Source organism: Gambusia affinis, linkage group LG18, assembly GCF_019740435.1.
Source record: "Gambusia affinis linkage group LG18, SWU_Gaff_1.0, whole genome shotgun sequence".
Taxonomy (NCBI): domain Eukaryota; kingdom Metazoa; phylum Chordata; class Actinopteri; order Cyprinodontiformes; family Poeciliidae; genus Gambusia; species Gambusia affinis.
The window spans coordinates 6,996,137-7,022,982 of NC_057885.1; the positions used below are offsets into that span (position 1 = coordinate 6,996,137).

Sequence of the window (26,846 nt, forward strand, 5' to 3'; positions counted from 1 at the left end):
TATCTACGCTTCTGTGGAAATGTTGTCTGTGACAGACTGGTGACCTGTGACCCCGCCTCTCACCCTGGACGTTAGCTGGAGATAAACACCAGCACCTCCTGACCCCTCTAAGGGACAAAGCTGTTAGAAAATGGATGAATGAATGAAGATGTTGTTTAAATTCATATTTATTTGTTTAGCAAAGAAATTGTCGACATAATTTAGCTCCAGGTGGAAGAACTGCTCCACCTCATCGACCTGGTTACAGATACAGGCAAAACTTTTGATATTCTACTAAAATCAAAAACCCAGAGAGCAATGTGAGAAAATGTATTGATAATGGAACAAAACTGAATATTTTACTGGATATTTACTGAAATGTTCTATTATGCAACAGAAATGTTGCATAATAGAAACATTCTCCAAATTAAAACACCATTATTATCTTTGTCACTACTGAGAATTTAGATAATCTTACATTAAATATTTTAGCCCTGAAATGTCTCTCCTCTGATGGTTAAAATTAGTTTTGTTATTTCTCAAAAACAACATTTAATATATTATATTACTGCTTTTAGTTTTGTGGTAACCTCATATGCAGCAATAACTTCTATCTGCTGTCCACCAGTTGAAATCCAAATTATGATCATGGATGAAGGAAAAATAAATCTTAAATCTAATGAATAAATAAATCAGTAGATATTTTGGTTCTACTTTAGTGTTTTTTTAATTTATTTTGCTTTGATACATACAGTAATGTAATAGTTTAATAGAGTGATCAATTAAACAGGTGGATAATCTGGACAGCTTAAGAATATAAACATGAATATTATTAGATTAAATTTAAAACAAGTTATATGTGCTTTGAAAAAAACATAATTACATGATACATATTCATATGATGTTAAACAGAACAAAACCCAAACAACATAACCTACAATGTGAAATCAATTCATTTTTTACTAATATCAGCTTTTATATACAAGAATATGAGAATAAGTGGTGAAGAAAACATCACTTATTATCCTTGAGTATGTTTAGAACAGATGAAGTTAAACTTCTCTGTATCATTTTTCTTCCTCCACTTATATCCTCCTCTCGTCTCCATGGCTCCAGACATGTCACAGTCGTCCATCGGTTCATTTTGGGCCCAGTTCTTATAGCTGACCACCTCATCACTGACCCAGAACCACAAATCCAGAGTGCAGGCGTAGCTCAGACCCGTCCAGACATAATCAGTTAAAGCAAACTGAGCGTTTTGCTGGACTAATATCTGATCATCCATGTTGGTGATGGTGACCAGGTCATGGTGTTTCTCTCTGCAGTAGTTCAAGGCTTCCTCCCAGGTTTTACTTTCTGTTACCAGGATCAGTTTATCTGGGATTGAAACAGATAATGCATCAAACTTGAATCTCCAATCCAGCTGTTGTGACTATAAGTTTTTCAAAGCCTGGAAATGTGTTTATACTGGGCTTTGACAAACAGCAACGCCCAGGAAATACACACTCATGCAAATCCAAAGTACACATTAGCATGTCAATGACGGCCAAGTTCAGTCTTTAATTGACTGAATCGTTTACAACATTATGTGTAATATTCCAGTTCATATTTCAAGCAAGTAGATTATGTTGTTTAATCGTCAGAGATGTTTTACAAAAACTCACCATCATAACAGATGAAAGGTTTTCTTTCAGTACATTTCTCATTCCTCCAACTGCCTTCATCACTGAATTCAACCAGGGCACATTGACCACTGTTGTCTTGTTCATCATTAAACTTCAGATTCCAGTGTCTGAAAGAGAAATTGCTTCCATCTGACCACCTCCAGGTGTCTCTGAACAGACCCATAAACACATATTTATGTGCGTCATCCAGGTTGTTTATCAAGCTCACTACGTTCTTCAGTTGTTCATGAGTCAACTGGTCCAGTCCACTGACCAGGTCTGTGTGCTCCTTTCTGCAGTAACTCTGAGCTTCCAGCCAGCTCTTAGTTTCCTTTATCAGATAGATTTTATCTGAAGTTTTTGTTTCTGTGGAGAGACAGTCAATGAGAGCAGGATGTGCTAAAAGTCAAGGACAGTTTCAAAACCCCAAGAAAAACAAAAAATTAAAATCTAAGCTTTATAACAGTGTCCAGGTTGCCCTACATCAGCCAAAGCCTTTAGCAGCACAGCTACAGAGATAGATCAGGATAACTTAAGCTTTAGTCTAAAGTTTTAAGCCGAGTTTTGAAAGTTGACAGGGTGTCTTAGACTGAAGATGGGAGCTCCTCCTCAATGACGAGATCTAAAATTAGAGACATAAACCTCATTGATATCTATTGGAAATCTTGCTCCACTTGCAACTCTGCTTCCTGGTTTGGACTCACATCTCAGCATTTTTGGAGAACTAAGAAATTCAGCAAAATTTAAAATAATAAAAAGAAAAACTAGAGCAGCTCTTTCATCCAAAGTGGGATGAACGGCGTCTCTCAGGATCAGATCAGGTTTCCTCTGAAATGTTCACCAATAAACAAAGTAGCTCAATGTGTTTTCTGGACCCACCTGGACAACCAGTGGTGGAATGACAGCATGATGCCACAGGGGACCAGAGAAAATGACACAATCTGCTGCTGTTTTAATAAACTTACACACTGAAGCAACTCTAATTGTAGTTACTGTCAATCACTGTAAGCCAGGTGTCGTTACCACCAGCATTGATAAGCGTTTTACTGCTGTCCTTAGATACCAGTTTAAATAAAGTTTTGATATTACCTCCTCTGGCTGCAGGCAAACATTTCCAACTGTGGACTTTTAAACTCACACTTTCCACAGTGGGCTTAAAAGTGGGAACATTTTCATGGTTGTATTTCTTTTTTATATATTTCTTTTAAAAGGGCAAAAACAAGACCAATTTATAACACAAAACAATCTTACCATTATAGCAGAGAAAGTACTTCTCTCCGTTGCAAGAGATGTCGCCCCACTTTAGATCTTTAGAAATAAACCCACAGTTTTCAGTTCCTTTATCATTTGGTTCTTCTGGGTCCCAGTTTGTCTCACTTTCATTGAACTCCACTCCAGGCAGAGACCAGTACCATGTTCTATTTGCTTTTGTTTGATTATACAGTCCAATCCAAGCTTCCCTCTTACGTCCAGCTGAGACATTGATGAGTCTCTCCATGTCCTTCATGTTAGTCACTGTGGCCAGGTCAGTGTGATTCTCTATGCAGTACTGCTGAGCTTCAGTCCAGGTTTTATTCTGATTAATGTAGAGATACTGATAGAACTGACAGTCCATGAAACAACACTTGCCTGTTAACAACAGAGAATAAATTAGGTGAATGATTTGTATTTAAAAGTCTTTTTTTTCTGTTCTGTAACCTGAAGACTTTGAATTACCTGTAAGAATTTGATCAAAATTGTAAACTATATCTATGGTGTTTATTCAGAACCACTCACCCAACAGAACGAGAAGGAAAAGGATCAGCTTCATATCTGCTTGGTCAAAGGGTGAACAGTTTGGGTTTAATTTTGTTTTCAAAGAGCCACGTCTGTTAGGAAAAAAGACGTTGATTATTTAGACACATTCTGTAGAGGTAAAAGCAATTACAGGCAGTGATGGCAAAGTTACTTTGAAAAAGTAACTTTAATCGGATTACTGATTACTCCTTGAAAAAGTAACTCAGTTAGATTATTGATTACTTGATTTGGAAAGTAACTGAGTTACATTAAAAGTAACTTTTTTAGTTACTTTCAGAAGCTGCTGACAACAACACTGTGAAAATCACATTGATCTTTGCCAACACTTAATTATAAGTTATTTTATAATGGCAACATCAACAATGTGTCTCCACTGATAAGGTTGAACTGAAGGGGAGATTATTTAATGGTTACAGTACAAAAAAAACAAAACATGAGTAATTTGTGCATGTTTTTGTGTGCTCCACTATTGTCTGGAAAACTCTAAGAAAGATTTTAAAGCCCCCCACAGCCCTGCCCCCCCCAGCCTCCAGGTTCTGCGTTACGGCCCTGTGTTTGCTGTCAGAGAAACTGATAGATCTGACAGTCCATCAGATAATTCAGAGCTAAAAACAAAAACAAATTTGTTTTAAATCACATTGCACATCAGCTTTGTGTTAAACAAATGAAGCTTTTCTAGTGTCCTCCAATGATTTCACAAAGACTCGTTTAATTACAATGACTTCAGAGAAAATCTCAATAATTGTTATTTATAAGATCTTACCCATTACAGTAAAAAGAAACAGATTCCACTGCATATTTACTTTGTGTGTCTATTTTTTTTAGAGATAGACACTAGAGAGGAAAAAAAGTCAACATCAAATGTTTTAATGTATTTTCCAGAAATCTCTCATAATAATAAAATATCTACTAACATTGTTATTAAAGACAAACTTACATCTGGTTTTCTCCTTTTACATGGAGTCAAAATGATCCCACAGCTTGATGTTTGGTTGTAGACCGTCCTCAGTGAAATGTTCAGTTCCTGATGTTGTTTCTTGTTTTTGCACCTAAATTCTATTTGAATATTCAAACTTTCAAAAAACCCCGAAATGCTGATGTTTCCTTCCTGGAACCCAAAACAAATGTAAATCCAGAGGTAGATGTCTGTCAGGTTATTTCCTAATCCAAATTTTCCAAAAGTTTATTTCTGTTTTATACTTTTACATCAGAAAGACAGATCCTGATGGGCCTCGTCAAAATATTAATATTTTGTCTTGTCATTTATTTATAGATCAGTATAAAAAAATAGTAAATTATTTTCATCGTCATTTGGTCAAACTCAGCCAAACTTCAACATGTTATTTGGTTTATCTTTGTACCACTCAGATATTCACAAATGTGATCAATTCTGGTTATTTCATCAATTGGTCGTTTTCACATTTCAGTGTTTTTATTATGTTTAAGCCGACAACATGATAGGGAAATAAAAATAACGTTCAGCGTTCTTCTGCCCTGCCACACCCTAAATGTTTCATCTTCCATCATGGCCACTAAATCATATTTCTTCTCCATCATTTTCAATCAAATCAGTCGATGCTGCTGCCTCTTCTTCACCTTTCCTCTGTCCATCTTTGCATTTTGTGTGCAGTCAGTTTTAGATGTTGACCTGGAACAAGACTGCAGCTCCTTAAAACCAAACCTGTTCTCCAAACATTATGTTTGCTCATAAAACAGGAATCGTAATATGAGCCGACTGTGTTTTACTTCCTGTTGAAAGTTCCTCATGTAGGGTTGCTGTTTAAAAAGCCAAACAAAATGCAAATCGGAGTTGACAGAGAGCCCTGATGTACGTACAGCTTCCTTCTCTCGTCAGACATCTTTGTTTTTAGGGGCGGCGTTTGAATAGTGAGACCCTGAGATCACATGTATTCCCAAATGGAAAACGTTACGAAAAGCTCTCAATATAATCTTGTAGTTTGGAAAATCAAATTTCATGGACTAAAAGTGGAAGAAGACAGAAATTATGCAGCCAATAAATGTTAAGTTCATCGCCGCAGATTTTCTGTTCCATGACTTCTAATGTTATCTTGTTAAATTGACAAAAGTGTAACGCTGGACTTCATTGTTGTACTTGAAAAATATGAGTCTTAATGGGAACAAAACAGAATATTTGACTGAAAATGTCTTAAAAATCCTATCAGTTCCATTCATATCAATGTCCTCAAGACAACAGCAAACAATTGTTCTTGTATATTCTGCAGTAGGAGACATATTGCATCATGGGAACATTCCTCCAGCCACCATCATTATCTTTATCTCTGCTGGGAATTAACATATAAATATATCAAACACTGTAACCCTCTGACATCACGTGCCCCGCCCACTCAATGTTTAAAATGTGTTGTTTTGTTGCTAGGTAACCTAATTGATGCAACAATAACAACTTATGTTCAATCTGTGAACTAAAGACAAGAAGCCAGAATGAAAAGTTCTCTTATCAATTTCTACGACTCTCTGCTGGTCGACATTTATTAACACGTTGTGTTCAGTGTGGCAGTAATCTACAAAACCACATCTTAAGCCTGATGAAGAAATAAGCCAATACATTTTTGGTGACTATTTATTGTCTTTCTGCTTCGATACATACAGTATTTAACAGGATAGTTTAATAAATGGGTCAATAACAAGTGAACGTTCTGGATTGCTTAAGAATATATACATGGATTTTATTAGATCACATTTAAAATTATGTTTTTTATCATTCTTTCTTACAGTTAGGGTTAGGATGGGCATTTTGCTTTGAGTGAACATGTTTTTCATGCCACACATGGGTTATGATGTAAAGCAGAACAGAATCCAAGCAATATTCAATCATTTCCTTGTCTACATGTATCAGCCTTCAAATGCAGCCTGTTTGAAATTAAGAGTTTTATAAACACATCACTTATTCTCCTGGAGGATGTTTAGAACAGATGAAGTTAAACTTCTCTGCATCATTTCTTTTAAACCACTGATGTCCTCCTCTCGTCTCCATGGCTCCAGACATGTCACAGTCGTCCATCGGTCCTTCTTGGTTCCAGTTCTCATAGCTGACCACCTCATCACTGACCCAGAACCACAAATCCAGAGTGCAGGCGTAGTGCAGACCCGTCCAGACAAAAGGAGTTGAAGCAAACTGGGCTTTTTGCTGGACTAATCTCTGCTCATCAGAGTCGGTGATGGTGACCAGGTCATGGTGGTGAACTCTGCAGTAGGTCAAGGCTTCCTCCCAGGTTTTACTTTCTCTGATCAGGATCACTTCATCTGTTGAAATAAGGAAGACAAACATCTTATCTGTAGCTTTACTCAGGCTGTTATTGTGGACTGATGGTTAATCCCTCAGTTTATCCATCCATCCATCTTAAAGGGTTAGTATTATGTGTTTTCTAGGTACATAGTGTCACTTTATAGCATAATCAAGTAACTATGTTAACCTGAGTTGTGATAATAAAGTTTTATGTAAAAGGATAACTTTTACACATTTTATGTAACAATTTAATGCCTTAAAAATTGAGTCCCTGTCTCTTTAAAAATTCCTGCTATTTCTGAAACTCTGCCTTCAGGAAGTCATCACAGAATGGCTCCTCTATTAACCCTTTAGCCTTCTTTTAATCTGCTTTTCACTGAGAAGCATCTCATATAATGAACTCAGAAACGCGCTGAGTTCATTGTTGCTATTTGCTGTTGGCTAGTCTGAAGGAGCTGAATGGAGGAGTTGTGGGGAAGCACCAAACGGTTGCTACGGGAGATTAAGGAATTTCTAAAACATGCATGGAGAATCAAGGCAACACTTCAAGTATGTTTTTGATGAGCGAATAACATTATAAAATGATGTCAAAATAATTTTACATAATACTTCCCCTTTAAGAAAGTCTCTGAAATATGTGTTTCTCACAGAAACATTGAATACCAATAATGGATCAGACTGTAATTTTATCAATATGCACCATAATACCAAATTCAATTTTTAGATATAAATGGATCCAAACCTTTGCAGGAAAAAATGTAACAATAAGAAATAAGGATTTGGTTTAAAATGGAACAATTTTAAGAGTCACACTTTTGATGTAAAAAAAAAAAAAAAATAAATCTAATTCAGTATTTCTAAACATGGTGCTTATAAACCTAGAGAGGGCGACAGCAAAATATAAAGAAACGTGATCTTGATCTTGCTCCAATTGTTTGACCAATAATGTACATGCAAATTAAAAAAACATCATCTTACCACTTCTCAGCCAACCAGCACCGGATTGTCGCTCCTCTCCAGCCAATCACCACGCAAGAGCTCCTTCAAAAGGCCAAACAACCACAGATCCACCTGCTTCAGCCGCCCTCTGACCAACCTCCTCCCCGTCTCCACCCTCATCCTGCCAAACAGTGTAAAGGTTAGTAAAGATATGCAGCATTAAAGGACCATTACACCTTTTTCAGTTCTGTATTTCTTTGTGTAATCTTATCTTCCAAGTTGGAAGATAAGATGGTTAAATATTAAAGTATATTTTATCTGTGCAGAATAGAGGTAGTGAAGGCTATTAAAATAGCTAAAAGCAAATTTAGCTATTTTACTTTTATTTGGATTGTTAAAAATCATCTTTTCTGTATCACAGCATCACACGTTGAGAGAAGATCATTTTTCCACATTCCCTTCAGCCACTCAAGGTTTCATGGTAACTTTAAGGTCCAGGTGGGTGAGCCGCGCCGCCTCGTCACCAGGTGACACATGCAGGCAAAGCGTTTGATATTCTGCTAATACCAAACGTTATACATGAGACGGTGTCGAAAAAAAAACGAAATTTTGCAAACGCAGTATATCCGCTGAATAAGAAAGGCAATGCAAATTCTGCCCTTGTTCTTTCCATCCATCCCTTCAGCTTAATTGTCAAAGTGCACTGGTTGAACTGGTTGAACTGGTTAAACTGGTTGAACCCACAGTTGTGTATGGGTTATCATTCGGCTTGATCCGAGATCACCAGGAGGTTTTGATTCGCCTTTTCACTCTCCGTCCGTAACTTATTAACTACAATATCAAAATCTAAGATTACAAGATTGTTAAAAAAAAACAAAAAAAAACTTAATTGCTTGTTATTTTTCTGTTTTGTGTTATTTCATGTTTTGAAGCATTTCTTGTTCGGTTGCTGTTTTTCATATTTCCATGGCTGCTCTGCTCGGCTTTTCATAGAGTTTCCTTGTTTGTTCGTGAGTAGAACTCGTTGTATTAATTAATTAGGTTTTTCTTCCTGGTGAAAGCTGTTTTTCAGACAGAGAGTCTTTATGTAGAAACAGTTTCCTTCTATCATCAGAGCTCCTGTTTTCAGCTGCAGCATTTGAATATTGAAACACTGAGACCAAATTCATCGAAGAAAAACTTTCATGTGTTGATGTCAAAACATCTTTGTTTTTTTAAAGACACAAAATTAAATTCTTAAAATTGATAACTTCAGTGGGGGTCATTTTATGAGCCTTATAGAAAAGTGTGCAAAAAAAATTTAATAAAAAAATGATATCAAACGGAATATTTTCCAGGATCTTTACTGAATCTACTATCAGTTTCATTTATATGAATATCCTCAACAAAAGTGAGTTTATCCTTGATATGTTGCATAATTCTCTACTGAGAATTTAGATCAAATAGTTTGACCTTCTAATGTTTCTCCTACAAAGTCTAAATGTTTTTGATTTGTTATTTCTCAAAAACAACATTTAATATATTATATTACTGCTTTTAGTTTTGTGGTAACCTCATGTATGCAGCAATAACTTCTATCTGCTGTCCACCAGTTGAAATTAAAATTATGATCATGGATGAAGGAAAAATAAATCTTAAATCTAATTAATAAATAAATCAGTAGATATTTTGGTTCTACTTTAGTGTTTTTTTATTTTATTTTGCTTTGATACATACAGTAATGTAATAGTTTAATAGAGTGATCAATTAAACAGGTGGATAATCTGGACAGCTTAAGAATATAAACATGAATATTATTAGATTAAATTTAAAACAAGTTATATGTGCTTTAAAAAAACATAATTACATGATACATATTCATATGATGTAAAACAGAACAAAATCCAAACAACATAACCTACAATGTGAAATCAATTCCTTTTCTACTTATATCAGCTTTTATAAACAAGAATATGAGAATAAGTGGTGAAGAAAACATCACTTATTATCCTTGAGTATGTTTAGAACAGATGAAGTTAAACGTCTCTGTATCATTTTTCTTCCTCCACTGATGTTTTCCTCTCGTTTCCATGGCTCCAGACATGTCACAGTCGTCCATCGGTTCACCTTCGGCCCAGTTCTTATAGCTGACCACTTCATCACTGACCCAGAACCACAAATCCAGAGTGCAGGCGTAGCTCAGACCCGTCCAGACAAAATCAGTCGATGCCACCTTGACTTTCTCCTGGATCCATCTCTGATCATCCATGTTGGTGATGGTGACCAGGTCATGGTGTTTCTCTCTGCAGTAGTTCAAGGCTTCCTCCCAGGTTTTACTTTCTGTTACCAGGATCAGTTTATCTGGGATTGAAACAGATAATGCATCAAACTTGAATCTCCAATCCAGCTGTTGTGACTATAAGTTTTTCAAAGCCTGGAAATGCGTTTATACTGGGCTTTGACAAACAGCAACGCCCAGGAAATACACACTCATGCAAATCCAAAGTACACATTAGCACGTCAATGACTGCCAAGTTCAGTCTTTCATTGACTGAATCGTTTACAACATAATGTGTAATATTCCAGTTCATATTTCAAGCAAGTAGATTATGTTGTTTAATCGTCAGAGATGTTTTAGAAAAACTCACCATCATAACAGATGAAAGGTTTTCTTTCAGTACATTTCTCATTCCTCCAACTGCCTTCATCACTGAATTCAACCAGGGCACATTGACCACTGTTGTCTTGTTCATCATTAAACTTCAGATTCCAGTGTCTGAAAGAGAAACTGGTTCCATCTGACCACCTCCAGGTGTCTCTGAACAGATCCATAAACACATATTGATGTTCGCCGACCCAGTTGTTTGTCAATACATTCTTCAGTTGTCCATGATTCAACTGGTTCAGTCCACTGACCAGGTCTGTGTGCTCCTTTCTGCAGTAACTCTGAGCTTCCAGCCAGCTCTTAGTTTCCTTTATCAGATAGATTTTATCTGAAGTTTTTGTTTCTGTGGAGAGACAGTCAATGAGAGCAGGATGTGCTAAAAGTCAAGGACAGTTTCAAAACCCCAAGAAAAACAAAATTAAAATCTAAGCTTTATAAAAGTGTCCAGGTTGCCCTACATCAGCAAATCCTTTAGCAGCACAGCTACAGAGATAACTCAGGATAACTTAAGCTTTAGTCTAAAGTTTTAAGCCGAGTTTTGAAAGTTGACAGGGTGTCTTAGACTGAAGATGGGAGCTCCTCCTCAATGAGGAGATCTAATATTAGAGACATAAACCTCATTGATATCTATTGGAAATCTTCCTCCACCTGCAACTCTGCTTCCTGGTTTGGATTCTCACATCTCAGCATTCAGCAAAATAAAAAAAAAAAAGAAAAACTAGAGAAGCTATTTCATCCAAAGTGGGATGAACGGCGTCTCTCAGGATCAGATCAGGTTTCCTCTGAAATGTTCACCAATAAACAAAGTAGCTCAATGTGTTTTCTGGACCCACCTGGACAACCAGTGGTGGAATGACAGCATGATGCCACAGGGGACCAGAGAAAATGACACAATCTGCTGCTGTTTTAATAAACTTACACACTGAAGCAACTCTAATTGTAGTTACTGTCAATCACTGTAAGCCAGGTGTCGTTACCACCAGAATTGATAAGAGTTTTACTGCTGTCCTTAGATACCAGTTTAAATAAAGTTTTGATATCGCCTCCTCTGGCTGCAGGCAAACATTTCCAACTGTGGACTTTTAAACTCACACTTTCCACAGTGGGCTTAAAAGTGGGAACATTTTTATGGTTGTATTTCTTTTTATATATTTCTTTTAAAAGGGCAAAAACAAGATTAATTTATGACACAAAACAATCTTACCATTATAGCAGAGAAAGTACTTCTCCTGGTTGCAAGAGATGTCGTTCCACTTTAGATCTTTTGAAATACACCCACAGTTTTCAGTCTGATAATCATTTGGTTCTCCTGGGTTCCACTTTGTCTCACTTTCATTGAACTCCACTCCAGGCAGAGACCAGTACCATTTTCTGATGCCATTTGTTTGATCATACAGACCAATCCAAGCTTCCCTCTGATATCCAGCTGAGATACTGTTGAGTCTCTCCATGTCCTTCATGTTAGTCACTGTGGCCAGGTCAGTGTGTTTCTGTCTGCAGTACTGCTGAGCTTCAGTCCAGTTCTTATTCTGATTAATGTAGAGATACTGATAGAACTGACAGTCCATGAAACAACACTTGCCTGTTAACAACAGAGAATAAATTAGGTGAATGATTTGTATTTAAAAGTCTTTTTTTTCTGTTCTGTAACCTGAAGACTTTGAATTACCTGTAAGAATTTGATCAAAATTGTAAACTATATCTATGGTGTTTATTCAGAACCACTCACCCAACAGAACGAGAAGGAAAAGGATCAGCTTCATATCTGCTTGGTCAAAGGATGAACAGTTTGGGTTTAATTTTGTTTTCAAAGAGCCACGTCTGTTAGGAAAAAAGACGTTGATTATTTAGACACATTCTGTAGAGGGAAAAGCAATTACAGGCAGTGATGGCAAAGTTACTTTGAAAAAGTAATTTTAATCGGATTACTGATTACTCCTTGAAAAAGTAACTCAGTTAGATTATTGACTACTTGATTTGGAAAGTAACTGAGTTACATTAAAAGTAACTTTTTTAGTTACTTTCAGAAGCTGCTGACAACAACACTGTGAACATAACATTGATCTTTGCCAACACTTAATTGTAAGTTATTTTATAATGGCAACATCAACAATGTGTCTCCACTGATAAGGTTGAACTGAAGGGGAGATTATTTAATGGTTACAGTACAAAAAAAAAAAAACATTAGTAATTTGTGCATGTTTTTGTGTGGTCTACTATTGTCTGGAAAACTCTAAGAAAGATTTTAAAGCCCCCCACCCCTCTGTCCCCCCAGCCTCCAGGTTCTGTGTTACGGCCCTGTGTTTGCTGTCAGAGCGCAGCGCACAGATCTCCTCCTGCGGCTCCACAACTCAGATGGCCGCTGCACAGATTTGTGACACTTATCTTAATATTAATAATTATAATGGCGTTTAGTTTCACAACTTTACGGACTCGTTCATTCGTGGCTGTTTTCACATTTATTGCGCTGTTCATATTAGTCTCGATGTTTCCAATGTTCTGGATAGCTCGACGTCATCGACAGGGAATATATTAACTTGACATGAACAAAGACACAGCGGGACGGATCATCCGGGAAATGATGGACAGAGAGAGCCTGACTAAACCTGATTGGAGGTCAGAAACATTCTGGGGTTCATGTCGGCTTATTTCCAAGTCCAAATAAGCAACTTCACGTTCAAAAACGAGCCCAAAAACCTGCGACTTATTAAATCTGCAAGCGCCATAAAAAAAAAAGCTCACAGCCGCTTATAATAATCGGACTGGGCGACAGAAACTCAAAGTTACGGAAGAGGATTAGAGCCACAAAAAAAGAAAATAAAATTCTGACTTTAAAGTCAGAATTTTTCTTTTATCCTTTTTCTTTTTTTGGTGGCTCTAATCCTCTTCCGTACAAAATAGTTCCTCTTTTTCTACCAACAAAATCTGCATCGCTGTTGATCATGTCGCATAAAAACGGCGATCACTCGACAAGGAATTAAGATTCAATTCCGAAAGAAAATAGTAACGCAAAGTGATTTTGATAAGTAACTGTATTCTGACTACTGGATTTGAAATAGAAAACGTGTTAGATTACTCGTTGCTGAAAATAGTGGTCTGACGTGACATCAGTGATTACAAGATTACAAGAAAATCAAACACTAATATAAATGACATTCTAGACCAGGGGTGGCCAATCTTGGTCCTCGAGAGCTGGTGTCCTGCAACTCTTAGATGTGTCTCTACTTCAACACACCTGAGTCAAATAATGAGGTCATTAGCAGGACTCTGGAGAACCTTACTGCACTTGGGAGGTGATTCAGCTCTTGGATTCAGGTGTGTTGGATCAGGGAGACTCTTAGAGTTGAAGGACACCGGCTCTCGAGGACCAGGATTGGCCACCCCTGTTCTAGACGATTAAAAGTTTTCTGGCCAGGTTTTGTAAAAGTTCCTGTTTTTTAGTATTCATCCATTCAACTATTTTAGCTTGAGCCGTAACTCTTTAAAAAGTTCCCCAGCCACTTAGTTTCAGAGAGGAGAGGACTTTATATTTATATTTCTGCGACAGTATAGAGATAACATTAAAAAACAACAACAACAACATTGAAATGGTTATAAAAACAAATTAAACAGCAAGTTAAAAAGTCAATATGTTTAACAATAGATCAGGAATATGATCAAATGTTGAGCAGAGAAGAGACTTACATCTGGTCACATCAGCTCAGATGAATGGTTCGGTAGTGGACAGGTCCAGGAGAAATGTTGACCTCTGCTCAGAACAGACGGCTTTTGTTGGCAAAGAAACAATTTGAATATGGGCGTTGCTCAAGCCTGTTGCTCAGTGACGTAATTAATACTTAAATAACACGACTAGACTAGTCAAGCTGTCTAGTCGTCTCGTCTAGTTTGCTGTCAGTTATCAGTCGTGTTAACCAGTTGCTACCAGTAGATGAGCTTTAGCCTCCTGCTCACTCTGTGCTGCCTGGACGTTTGGACTTTGTATCTCTGACTTCTTCATTAAATTCATCATTCATTCTCAACAACCCGGGTCCGCTGCGTCTGCCTCACCACCCATCTATCCGCACTTCATGACAGAAACGCTAATAACAAGCTCTTTCTGGATTCACTCTGGTTCTCTGAGAATCCCAGGTTCCTATTTGTCCTGTAAAACTTTCATTTAACTCCCTTCTTCCAAGACACTCAGACAAGAGACTGCAGACCAATCACTGACTCCGTATTTTTCTTTTTGCTCCACTTGGTTACTGAGTGTCGAGTAAAGTGGAAAAATATTTGCTTGAAAATCCCACAAGACATGGGTTGTGTTATCTCTTCCACTGAAAACCAAACCAAATGAAAGTCATGCCACCAAATACAAAAATATCTCTCTTGTTCGGTTGCTGTTTTTCATATTTCCATGGCTGCTCTGCTCGGCTTTTCATAGAGCTTCCTTGTTTGTTCGTGAGTAGAACTCGTTGTATTAATTAATTAGGTTTTTCTTCCTGGTGAAAGTTGTTTTTCAGACAGAGTCTTTATGTTGAAACAGTTTCCTTCTCTCATCAGAGCTCCTGTTTTCAGCTGCAGCATTTGAATATTGAAACACTGAGACCAAATTCACCAAAGGAAAACTTTCACGTGTTGATGTCAAAACATCTTTGTTCTTTTAAAGACACAAAAGGAAATTCTTAAAATTGATAACTTCAGTGGGGGTCATTTTATGAGCCTTATAGAAAAGTGTGCAAAAAAAAGTAATAAAAATGATATCAAACTGAATATTTTCCAGGATCTTTACTGAATCTACTATCAGTTTCATCTATAAGAATATCCTCAACAAAAGTGAGTTTATCCTTGATATGTTGCATAATTCTCTGCTGAGAATTTAGATCAAATACACTCAACAAAAATATAAACGCAACACTTTTGTTTTTGCTCCCATTTTTCATGAGATTGACTCAAAGATCTAAAATTTATTCCAGATAAACAATATTACCATTTCTTTCAAATGTTGTCCACAAATCTGTCTAAATGTTTGATAGTGAGCACTTCTGCTTTGCTGAGATAATCCATCCTACCTCAATGGTGTGCCACATCAAGATGCTGATCTGACATCATGATTAGTGTACAGGTGTACCTTATACTGCCCACAACAAAAGCTCACTCTGTTAAGCGGAGTTTTGTCTCACAGCAAAAGGCCACAGGTGTTGCAAGCATTGAGGGAGTGTGCAATTGGCATGCTGACAACAGGAATGTCAACCAGATCTGTTGCTCGTGCATTGAATGTCCATTTCTCCACCATAAGCCGTCTTCAAAGGCGTTTCAGAGAATATGGCAGTACATCCAACCGGCCTCACAACCGCAGACCATGTGTAACCACACCAGCCCAGGACCTCCACATCCTGCAGGTTCACCTCCAACATCGTCTGAGACCAGCCACTCAGACAGCTGCTGAAACAATTGGTTTGCATAACCAAAGAATTTCCGCATAAACTGTCAGAAACCGTCTCAGGGAAGCTCAACTGCATGTTCATCGTCCTCATCGGGGTCTTAACCTGACTCCAGATCGTCGCCGTAACAGACTTGAGTGGGCAAATGCTCACATTCGATGGCGTCTGGCACGTTGGAGAGGTGTTCTCTTCACCGATGAATCTCAGTTTACATTGTTCAGGGCAGATGGCAGACAGCATGTGTGGCGTCTTGTGGGTGAGCGCTTTGCTGATGCCAATGTTGTGGATCGAGTGGCCCATGGTGGTGGTGGGGTTACGGTATGGGCAGGCATCTGTTATGGACGGAGAACACAGGTGCATTTTATTGATGGCATTTTGAATGCACAGAGATACCGTGATGAGATCCTGAGGCCCATTGTTGTGCCATACATCCATGAACATCACCTCATGTTTCAGCAAGATGATGCACGGCCTCATGTTGCAAGGATCTGTACACAATTCTTGGAAGCTGAAGATGTCCCAGTTCTTGCATGGCCAGCATACTCACCGGACATGTCACCCACTGAGCATGTTTGGGATGTGCTTGATACTGGTATACGAATGCGTGTACCAGTTCCCACTAATATCCAGCAACTTCGCACAGCCATTGAAGAGGAGTGGACCAACATTCAACAGGCCACAATTGACAATCTGATAAACTCTATGCGAAGAAGATATGTTGCACTGCATGAGGCAAATGGTGGTCACACCAGGTACTGACTGGTTCTGAGTCCACAGACCCCCAATAAAGCAAAAAAAAAAAAAAAGCACATTTCAGAGTGACCTTTTATTGTGGGCAGTATAAGGTACACCTGTACACTAATCATGATGTCAGATCATGATTATCATGATCATGATCATCATGGCCACTAAATCAAAAATATATAAAACTGTATCCAAATCCATTGCCACACATTTGTAGAAAGAGACTTCTACAGTTGCAAACAGATATTATTAAACAGGCATATTATTATTATTATTAGGAAGCTTGTAATTATTTTTTTGCCAGTATTTATGCAGATCCACTTATCGTACAAAATAAACAACAGATGATTCATCAATTTCCTGACAATGTTTTTATGTTTGTGGTGATAAAAGGTTCGTTTCCCTAAATGCTGCCATTTTATCTGCTTGTGTTGTGAAATGTTTTCATGTTTTCACATGAAAGTTGTTGAGTGTGTGAAGTAAAAACACAAGTAATTTCCACCCCTAATTTGTTTTGACCAGTAAGTTTTGAACAGCTTTTCCTTGTTTTCTAGAATTGTTGGACATCATTTCCTTTAGTTTTATATTTTAAATTTCTCCCATACAGATCTTAGTTTTTCTGTAACGACCCACCATGTTGCTGCGTTCACTCATGACGCACATCGTAATAAAACATTAATCTCCATCAGGTTCGTACAATAAAGCTGAAAACATGTCGGCTAATTAACTGGTGAACACAGAGTGAAAAATGTACATCTCTTCCTGGTATTAGATTAAAATAAAGGTCTTAACCAACCGTTGCCCCAGTTGAACATCCTGAATAAACCAGAACCTTTGTTGTTTAAATGCATATTTATTTATTTATTTATTTATTTATTTAGCAAAGACGTTGTTGACAGAGTCAATGTAGAAGAGTGAAAAGCAAGTTACTAGTAAATAAAAACCAAACAAAAACATTAACCACTAATGAGACTAATGAAGTATTATCTTAAAAAGACACACACACCTTGTTTTCTCATTGTCTAAAGTTTAATCAGTTTCTTGTTTTACATCAGTTAAAATGAGCAACATTGCTTCAATTTGCTAAATGTTAAAAATAATGACAGAAAGAGAACATTAGAAATGTATTTATTAATGTGTTCAAAATGAGAAGTTTACATATAATTCCTCAGTATTTAATAGCATTAAATTTGAACATCATATTTGCTTTCAGTATAAAGCAGAGATCTGCAACCTTTACAACACAAAGAGCCATTTTGTCTTCAGTAAAATAAAACTGGAGTAAAGGAAGAAAAATGTTCTCATGTACAAGCTAATTACAAACTGAACAGAAACAAAGTTCAGAGCAGAACCTCGAGTTTGAATCTCTACTAGCCGTCATTTTTTATCATAGGTGAAATAAAATGTAAACTTCAACGAAGTTCTTAAACTATTTTTAAAAAGAGCAAACAGGAAAAGAACAACTTAACGCTTAAGACAGAAGAAATTCAACTTCTCTGTGCTGTTTCCTTGGAACCACATGTGTTTTCCTCCTGCCTCCATGGCTCCAGATTTTCCACAATTATTGATCCGTCTTTCTAAGTTTGGATTGTTCTTACAGACCCAGAACCACTTATTCTTCAAGCAGCTGAAGTACAAACCCAACCAGACAAAAGGAGTCGATGCCTCCTTAGCTTTCTTCTGGATCAATATCTGATCATCCATGTTGGTGATGGTGACCAGGTCATCATGATGATCTCTGCAGTAGGTCAAGGCCTCAAGCCAGGTTTTGTTTTCTTTGATCAGGATCACTTTATCTGTCATAAGGGTAAAGGGAACAAACAATTAATTGTTCACACCTTTATTCATGTTACCACTTAGAAATCACTAACATTATTTTACAGACAATATGGATGATAGTTTAAAATGTTTGCTTTTCATGTATCGTAAATGTGGATATTATTTGATAGTTAAAGATCGCAACCTGTTACAGAAACCATGAAACAACTTTTTAAAATAAAAAAACACAAGAAGAGAAACACATTTATTGTAGATTCAGTTCTGATATTATATGTGAAAAATTTGTTTATCAGAACATCTCACCATCATAACAGATGAAAGGTTTTCTTTCAGTACAGTTCACATTCTTCCATCTGCCTTCATCACTGAATTCAACCAGGGCACATTGACCACTGTTGTCTTGTTCATCATTAAACTGTAGATTCCAGTGTCTGAAAGAGAAACTGGTTCCATCTGACCACCTCCAGGTGTCTCTGAACAGACCCATATACACATATTTATGTGCGTCATCCAGATTGTTTATCAAGCTCACTACGTTCTTCAGTTGTCCACTAGTCAACTGGTCCAGTCCACTGACCAGGTCTGTGTGCTCCTTTCTGCAGTAACTCTGAGCTTCCAGCCAGGTCTTAGTTTTCTTTATCAGACAGACTTTATCTGAAGTTTTTGTTTCTGTGGAGAGACAGTCAATGAGAGCAGGATGTGCTAAAAGTCAAGGACAGTTTCAAAACCCCAAGAAAAACAAAATTAAAATCTAAGCTTTATAAAAGTGTCCAGGTTGCCCTACATCAGCCAAATCCTTTAGCAGCACAGCTACAGAGATAGATCAGGATAACTTAAGCTTTAGTCTAAAGTTTTAAGCCGAGTTTTGAAAGTTGACAGGGTGTCTTAGACTGAAGATGGGAGCTCCTCCTCAATGAGGAGATCTAATATTAGAGACATAAACCTCATTGATATCTATTGGAAATCTTCCTCCACCTGCAACTCTGCTTCCTGGTTTGGATTCTCACATCTCAGCATTTTTGGAGAACTAAGAAATTCAGCAAAATTTAAAATAATTAAAAAAAAAACTAGAGAAGCTATTTCATCCAAAGTGGGATGAACGGCGTCTCTCAGGATCAGATCAGGTTTCCTCTGAAATGTTCACCAATAAACAAAGTAGCTCAATGTGTTTTCTGGACCCACCTGGACAACCAGTGGTGGAATGACAGCATGATGCCACAGGGGACCAGAGAAAATGACACAATCTGCTGCTGTTTTAATAAACTTACACACTGAAGCAACTCTAATTGTAGTTACTGTCAGTCACTGTAAGCCAGGTGTCGTTACCACCAGCATTGATAAGAGTTTTACTGCTGTCCTTAGATACCAGTTTAAATAAAGTTTTGATATCGCCTCCTCTGGCTGCAGGCAAACATTTCCAACTGTGGACTTTTAAACTCACACTTTCCACAGTGGGCTTAAAAGTGGGAACATTTTTATGGTTGTATTTCTTTTTTATATATTTCTTTTAAAAAGGCAAAAACAAGACCAATTTATGACACAAAACAATCTTACCATTATAGCAGAGAAAGTAATTCTTCTCGTTGCAAGAGATGTCGCCCCATGTTAGATCTTTGAAAATAAACCCACAGTTTTCAGTTCCTGTATCACTTGGTTCTCCTGGATACCAGTTTTTCTCACTTTCATTGAACTCCACTCCAGGCAGAGACCAGTACCATGTTCTATTTGCTTTTATTTGATTAGACAGACCAATCCAAGCTTCCCTCTGATATCCAGCTGAGACATTGATGAGTCTCTCCATGTCCTTCATGTTAGTCACTGTGACCAGGTCAGTGTGTTTCTGTCTGCAGTACTGCTGAGCTTCAGTCCAGGTTTTATTCTGATTAATGTAGTGAAACTGATAGAGCTGACAGTCCATGAAACAACACTTGCCTGTTAACAACAGAGAATAAATTAGGTGAATGATTTGTATTTAAAAGTCTTTTTTTCTGTTCTGTAACCTGAAGACTTTGAATTACCTGTAAGAATTTGATCAAAATTGTAAACTATATCTATGGTGTTTATTCAGAACCACTCACCCAACAGAACGAGAAGGAAAAGGATCAGCTTCATATCTGCTTGGTCAAAGGATGAACAGTTTGGGTTTAATTTTGTTTTCAAAGAGCCACGTCTGTTAGGAAAAAAGACGTTGATTATTTAGACACATTCTGTAGAGGTAAAAGCAATTACAGGCAGTGATGGCAAAGTTACTTTGAAAAAGTAACTTTAATCGGATTACTGATTACTCCTTGAAAAAGTAACTCAGTTAGATTATTGATTACTTGATTTGGAAAGTAACTGAGTTACATTAAAAGTAACTTTTTTAGTTACTTTCAGAAGCTGCTGACAACAACACTGTGAACATAACATTGATCTTTGCCAACACTTAATTATAAGTTATTTTATAATGGCAACATCAACAATGTGTCTCCACTGATAAGGTTGAACTGAAGGGGAGATTATTTAATGGTTACAGTACAAAAAAAAAAAGCGTTGGTAATTTGTGCATGTTTTTGTGTGCTCCACTGTTGTCTGGAAAACTCTAAGAAAGATTTTAAAGCCCCCCAGCCTCCAGGTTCTGCGTTACGGCCCTGTGTTTGCTGTCAGAGATACTGATAGAGCTGACAGTCCATCAGATAATTCAGAGCTAAAAACAAAAACAAACTTGTTTTAAATCACATTGCACCAAGGGCGTAGGATTGAATTACTGACCAACCAACCCCCCGCCCCCCTCCCCCGCACTGACCATTTTTGACAAGGGGGGGGAGGGGGGGGCATCACATTGGCTTAGTAACCCCCTCCCCCCAACCACAACCGTAACTTGATCACACATCTCGTGTATACAACCAGATACAGTCATACTCAGCAGGTCAGTTCAAGAACACTTTACTTTTTCCTTTTCAAAATTCAGCAAACATTACAAGTAAGATCAAAAGAAATATCCTCTGGATCTACTGATTATACAACAAACACAATTGCAGATAAGAACAAAAAATTACTTCTTGCACTTCAGGAAAAAGATCCAATTGTTGAGGTATTATGCATTTAAGAGGAAAAAAGATTAATAAAATAACAAATAAATCAATAATAAAATAAAATAATTCATAATTATTATAAAATAATGTAATATAAATTATAAAATATTACATAATTAACAGACCTATTCTACCTCACATTCAGTGCTGACCTTACTAAGCACCGGACTTTACAACAAATGCGTTGCGTGATAGATATCTAACTTATGGCTCCACTCACTGTACTTAAAGCCGAGGTAGCGAAATAACTTCTAATGTCTGTCGTCCTTTTCTTTTTTGGTGGCGACATGGTCTCGGAGACTCATGATAAATGTCAAACTCAGAAGGAGACGCGTTCACTTTCAGCACCATGGACCAAGCTTCCGTTCCGCGTGTGTCCAGCTGGCCGCCGCCTGTTGCAGCCAATCAAAGAACGGAGATCCACGTTCTTTGAGCCAATAGCGGCATGGGTCGTCATAGTCCATAACAGCGAATTTTAAAATGAATGCTACCACTGCGTAGTATATTGAAATATTTAATCAATGTAGATTTTCGTTTATTTATTTTGTTTTTGTTAAAAAAGACATATGTTTTTTTTTTATTAATATGGCACAAATTGGTCGGGACTATTTTATATCCCTTGAATATGACATGTCATGACCGTCTATACCCAAACCTACGCCCATGCATTGCACATCAGCTTTGTGTTAAACAAATGAAGCTTTTCTAGTGTCCTCCAATGATTTCACAAGGACTCATTTAATTACAATGACTTCAGATAAAATCTCAATAATTGTTATTTATAAGTTCTTACCCATTACAGTAAAAAGAAACAGATTCCACTGCATATTTACTTTGTGTGTCTATTTTTTTTAGAGATAGACACTAGAGAGGAAAAAAAGTCAACATCAAATGTTTTAATGTATTTTCCAGAAATCTCTCATAATAATAAAATATCTACTAACATTGTTATTAAAGACAAACTTACATCTGGTTTTCTCCTTTTACATGGAGTCAAAATGATCCCACAGCTTGATGTTTGGTTGTAGACCGTCCTCACTGAAATGTTCAGTTCCTGATGTTGTTTCTTGTTTTTGCACCTAAATTCTATTTGAATATTCAAACTTTCAAAAAAACCCCGAAATGCTGATGTTTCCTTCCTGGAACCCAAAACAAATGTAAATCCAGAGGTAGATGTCTGTCAGGTTATTTCCTAATCCAAATTTTCCAAAGGTTTATTTCTGTTTTATACTTTTACATCAGAAAGACAGATCCTGATGGGCCTCGTCAAAATATTAATATTTTGTCTTTTCATCTATTTATAGATCAGTATAAAAAATGGTAAATTATTTTCATCTTCATTTGGTCAAACTCAGCCAAACTTCAACATGTTATTTGGTTTATCTTTGTACCACTCAGATATTCACAAATGTGATCAATTCTGGTTATTTCATCAATTGGTCGTTTTCACATTTCAGTGTTTTCATTATGTTTAAGCCGACAACATGACAGGGAAATAAAAATAACGTTCAGGGTTCTTCTGCCCTGCCACACCCTAAATGTTTCATCTTCCATCATGGCCACTAAATCATATTTCTTCTCCATCATTTTCAACCAAATCAGTCGATGCTGCTGCCTCTTCTTCATCTTTCCTCTGTCCATCTTTGCATTTTGTGTGCAGAGTCAGTTTTAGATGTTGACCTGGAACAAGACTGCAGCTCCTTAAAACCAAACCTGTTCTCCAAACATTATGTTTGCTGATCAAACAGGAATTATAATATGAGCCGACTGAGTTTTACTTCCTGTTGAAAGTTCCTCATGTAGGGTTGCTGTTTAAAAAGCCAAACAAAATGCAAATCGGAGTTGACAGAGAGCCCTGATGTACGTACAGCTTCCTTCTCTCGTCAGACATCTTTGTTTTTAGCGGCGGCGTTTGAATAATGAGACCCTGAGATCACACGTATTCCCAAATGGAAAACGTTACGAAAAGCTCTCAATATAATCTTGTAGTTTGGAAAATCAATTTTCATGGACTAAAAGTGGAAGAAGACAGAAATTATGCAGCCAATAAATGTTAAGTTTATCGCCGCAGATTTTCTGTTCCATGACTTCTAATGTTATCTTGTTAAATTGACAAAAGTGTAACGCTGGACTTCATTGTTGTACTTGATAAATCTGAGTCTTAATGGGAACAGAAGAAATTATCCATCCATTTTCTGTTCACCCTTCTTCCCTAATTGGGTCGGGAAGGTTGCTGGTGTTTATCTCCAGCTACGTTCCGGGCGAGAGGCGGGGTAAACCCTGGACAGGTCGCCATTTTTTTTGCTAATAAAATCACAACAAATACAGGTTGCCTGTGTTTCATCTTGCACTGCAAAAACACTAAATCTTACAAAGTATTTTTTGGTCTAGTGCAAAATTGTCAGCATACTTGAAATGAGACAAAACGAACTTACAAGTATCTTTTTAGCACAATAAATTAGCTGCATTTACGTCAATAATTCCTTGATGTTGATGTAAAGGTACGACCTGTAAGTTAAATAATCTGCCAGTGGAACAAGAGTATAGTACGGGGAAAATTTGTTGTTTCATAAATGAAATCAGTGACTGTGACGCAGTCACTCCGGGTGAGTTTAAAATATTTCCTCTAAACTTTACTACCATCATGTTATTTATTCAAATCATTCAGCTGATGAACACGCCTATTTGCAGCTCATTCCTATTTTATTTCTATTCCAGTGAAACTGGGCCACCATGTTTACATGAGCATCGGAAAATGCAAATAATCCACTAAAATTGGACGGAAGTCCATTAAAGCAAAAAGTCTCCACAAAACAAATTAAAAATGCCCACACACCTGTAATAAAGATGACAAAAAATGACTGCCAGCATAATCTCGGTTGGTCAGAGGGTAAAAAGAAGTTCTTATAGGTCAAGATTTTTATCAATGTTAAAACTCACAGATGTATGGCGATGCTTTCTACCATTTCCTGACATAAATTGAAAACTGGTCCCACTCCTGCTACGATAAAAACAATTATAGAATAGTGTGTTACAGAAGAATGCACATGGACATCTTTTCGCTAAAAGTAACCAGACAGGATTATATTGTTCACAGTAACCCTACACAGCGAATTGTTTAGTGTATGTTTTACACTTGAAGTGTAAAGTTTACACCAAACTCGGTGATCATCTGGGTCAATATAGCGTAAAAGAGGATGGTTATTTACAGAACCTGGAACTGCAGTTACACTTTACTATCAGTTGGTAATTTAAAAACAGGTAAAAAGATACAGCGTGTGAATAAAAACCCCGTAAAAGCGTTTACTGAGATTTAAACCTTAGCACAAATAAAATTTAGCTCCTCTGTAGCATTTTTTTTAAACCAACTATGTTGTCCTCTGACGTCCATGCAGCCAGAGACGTTACAGTCATCCGTCGCTCCAGCTGAGATGTTCAAGGTGGTCATCCCGGGACAGACCCAGAACCAGAAATTCAGAGTGCAGTGGAAGCGCAGACCCATCCAGACATAACCAGTCGATGCCACCTTGACTTTCTCCTGGATCCATCTCTGATCATCCATTTTGGTGATGGTGACCAGGTCATGGTGGTGATCTCTGCAGTAGTGCAAGGCGTCCTGCCAGTTCATCTTCTCTTTGATCAGGATCACTTTGTCTGTTTCATGACACAAACATGAAGCAACTAGTTTAATATGTGTAAGGACATAAACAGTGTCAGCAAATTTCCAAGTTTACGCTAATGTCAGGGTATAATCTATCTGCCGATTCATAAAAAGTAAAAAAAATAAATAAAGAAAGAAACAAAATGCTTTGAATTTTTCCCAAACTTTTTGATGTTGAATGTGAAGTTACATTTTCATCCACAAAAGTCCCATTAAGACAACATTATGTCTCATATATCAGCAACATGAAAAATAACCAGGTTAATACAGAGGTCCCTTTAAACAAATATTTTCTGTATTTGACCAAAGGCCGTCGGTCATTTTCATGTTATAATTAACACCCTTGACTGATCCAACTGACTGAAGAACCAGCGCAGATTTCTCTGCCGATGGGGGCCAGGAGGAATTTGTGAGGCACTTTATCAGACCGCATTGGGTGACGTGACCGTAATTTAGGTAGAGGCTTTCATTTAATTTATTATAAGTTATTGGTGTCACAGCGATTTTTGTCACTATGAAGAAAAAGTTAGATGCGTTCATCTGCTTTATGTGTGATGGGATCTGGTTTCGGTTAAACCCTGTGTATATTAACTAAACCGAATGAAAATAGCGGCTAAATAGCCTAATGTTAATATGACTATAATTTGACGGGCAAAATAGTCGGTGACCGATTAGTTTTTTTATTTTTTTATACTGTCAGTCAAGATGACGGAGAGCAAAAGACATCTGGGTTAATATTCAAAATATTTTCCATTTCAAACCTTTAAAGAAAATCTCACCATCATAACAGATGAAGGGTTTTCTTTCATTACAGTTCTCATTCTTCCATCTGCCTCCATCATCAAACACAGTCATGGCACATTGACCACTGTTGATTTTCTGATCGTCAAACTTCAGATTCCAGTGTCTGAAGGAGAAACTGCTTCCATCTGACCACCTCCAGGTGTCTCTGAACAGACCAATAAAAATGTATGATCCAGTAGAACTAATTTGTTTCTGCACTTCTTCATCCTGTAGCTGCTCCAGTCCACTGATCAGGTCTGTGTGTTTCTCTCTGCAGTAACTCTGAGCTTCTAGCCAGGTCTTCGTTTCTTGAATCAGGTGAAATGTCTTTGATCCACTAGTTTCTATGCAGCGAAAAGAGAAAACCGAGGCAAAGAACGCTTTACATTTCTAAATAAGAGAGTGAACATGTTGGTAAATATGAATAAAAAATTCAAAGTTAATCAGTTTTCCATTCCTACAACAGTAGTGGCTTAGTTCACTATACCTTCACTAACAACAATAAATTAACAACAAAGTAAATATGTTCTTACCGCTATAGCACAGAAAAATGCTCAGGGTATTACAGGACAAATCTCCCCACTTGAGGGTGTTCCACATAAACCCACAGTTTTCAACCCCTCCAACATCATTTGGTTCGGATGTTGAGGGGTTCCAGTTTGTCTCACTTTTATTGAACTCCACTTCAGATTGAGACCAGTACCATGTTTTGATACCGTTTGTTTGGTCATACAGACCAATCCAAGCTCCCCTCTGATCTCCAGCTGAGGTACTGATGAGTGTCTTCATGTCCTTCATGTTAGTCACTGTGGCCAGGTCAGTGTGTTTCTCTCTGCAGTACTGCTGAGCTTCAGTCCAGGTCTTATTCTCATTAATGTAGTGAAACTGATAGAGCTGACAGTCCATCAGATAATTCTGAGCTAAAAACAAAAACAAAACTTGTTTTAAATCACTTTACATTGCCAGCTTCATGTTAAGCAGAATAAAATATTTATTGTTATCATCCAATATTTGATAAGGGAAAATTAAATGACAATAATTTTGGATAAAATTTCAATAATAAAATGTAAATATAAGTTCTTACCCATAACAGT

The 26,846-nt window shown here is 37.2% G+C and overlaps 4 protein-coding genes across 5 annotated transcripts in view; all 4 read right to left on the reverse strand.

Moving 5' to 3' along the window:
• Nucleotides 1-25,936, reverse strand: part of LOC122820670 (C-type lectin lectoxin-Lio3-like) — a 73,005-nt gene extending 47,069 nt beyond the window's left edge. The window contains exon 1 of the mRNA XM_044098240.1: nucleotides 25,749-25,936. Within this exon, the coding sequence (XP_043954175.1) occupies nucleotides 25,749-25,824 (76 nt within the window). The 5' untranslated portion in view covers nucleotides 25,825-25,936. The remainder of the gene's footprint in view (nucleotides 1-25,748) is intronic.
• Nucleotides 188-4,554, reverse strand: LOC122819873 (macrophage mannose receptor 1-like). Its single transcript, XM_044096910.1, has 5 exons — nucleotides 4,378-4,554; nucleotides 3,420-3,511; nucleotides 2,895-3,272; nucleotides 1,644-2,009; nucleotides 188-1,356 (listed from the first exon to the last, which is right to left on the reverse strand). Exons 2-5 carry the CDS (start codon nucleotides 3,451-3,453, stop codon nucleotides 1,001-1,003), a joined length of 1,134 nt encoding a protein of 377 aa, XP_043952845.1. The 5' UTR covers nucleotides 3,454-3,511; nucleotides 4,378-4,554; the 3' UTR covers nucleotides 188-1,000.
• LOC122819874 (C-type mannose receptor 2-like) lies at nucleotides 9,177-14,148 on the reverse strand. Its single transcript, XM_044096911.1, has 5 exons — nucleotides 13,976-14,148; nucleotides 12,021-12,112; nucleotides 11,496-11,873; nucleotides 10,275-10,634; nucleotides 9,177-9,987 (listed from the first exon to the last, which is right to left on the reverse strand). The coding sequence occupies exons 2-5, from the start codon at nucleotides 12,052-12,054 to the stop codon at nucleotides 9,632-9,634; spliced, it is 1,128 nt and encodes a 375-aa protein (XP_043952846.1). The 5' UTR covers nucleotides 12,055-12,112; nucleotides 13,976-14,148; the 3' UTR covers nucleotides 9,177-9,631.
• LOC122819879 (C-type mannose receptor 2-like) lies at nucleotides 17,466-22,343 on the reverse strand. 2 transcript variants are annotated; one of them, XR_006368681.1, is made up of 5 exons: nucleotides 22,276-22,343; nucleotides 20,313-20,404; nucleotides 18,812-20,166; nucleotides 18,538-18,707; nucleotides 17,466-18,251 (listed from the first exon to the last, which is right to left on the reverse strand). XR_006368681.1 is itself a non-coding variant. In XM_044096915.1 (5 exons), exons 2-5 carry the CDS (start codon nucleotides 20,344-20,346, stop codon nucleotides 17,920-17,922), a joined length of 1,110 nt encoding a protein of 369 aa, XP_043952850.1. In that variant the 5' UTR covers nucleotides 20,347-20,404; nucleotides 22,276-22,343; the 3' UTR covers nucleotides 17,466-17,919. The 2 variants fall into 2 exon arrangements, 1 of the variants encoding a protein (XP_043952850.1); XM_044096915.1 differs by having other exon boundaries at nucleotides 18,538-18,903; nucleotides 19,789-20,166.
• Nucleotides 25,937-26,846: the final 910 nt, after the last annotated feature.

Bases quoted from the DNA above. Each gene is read 5' to 3' on its own strand.
- LOC122819879 (XM_044096915.1), bottom strand. From the start codon at position 20,346: ATGAAGCTGATCCTTTTCCTTCTCGTTCTGTTGG. The intron at 20,167-20,312 runs GTGAGTGGTTCT...TGTTGTTAACAG, and splicing joins TTTCCTTCTCGTTCTGTTGG to GCAAGTGTTGTTTCATGGAC. The intron at 18,904-19,788 runs GTAAGATTGTTT...GTCTCTCCACAG, and splicing joins TTACTTTCTCTGCTATAATG to AAACAAAAACTTCAGATAAA.
- LOC122819874 (XM_044096911.1), bottom strand. From the start codon at position 12,054: ATGAAGCTGATCCTTTTCCTTCTCGTTCTGTTGG. The intron at 11,874-12,020 runs GTGAGTGGTTCT...TGTTGTTAACAG, and splicing joins TTTCCTTCTCGTTCTGTTGG to GCAAGTGTTGTTTCATGGAC. The intron at 9,988-10,274 runs GTGAGTTTTTCT...TTTCAATCCCAG, and splicing joins ACCTTTCATCTGTTATGATG to ATAAACTGATCCTGGTAACA.
- LOC122819873 (XM_044096910.1), bottom strand. From the start codon at position 3,453: ATGAAGCTGATCCTTTTCCTTCTCGTTCTGTTGG. The intron at 2,010-2,894 runs GTAAGATTGTTT...GTCTCTCCACAG, and splicing joins GTACTTTCTCTGCTATAATG to AAACAAAAACTTCAGATAAA. The intron at 1,357-1,643 runs GTGAGTTTTTGT...TTTCAATCCCAG, and splicing joins ACCTTTCATCTGTTATGATG to ATAAACTGATCCTGGTAACA.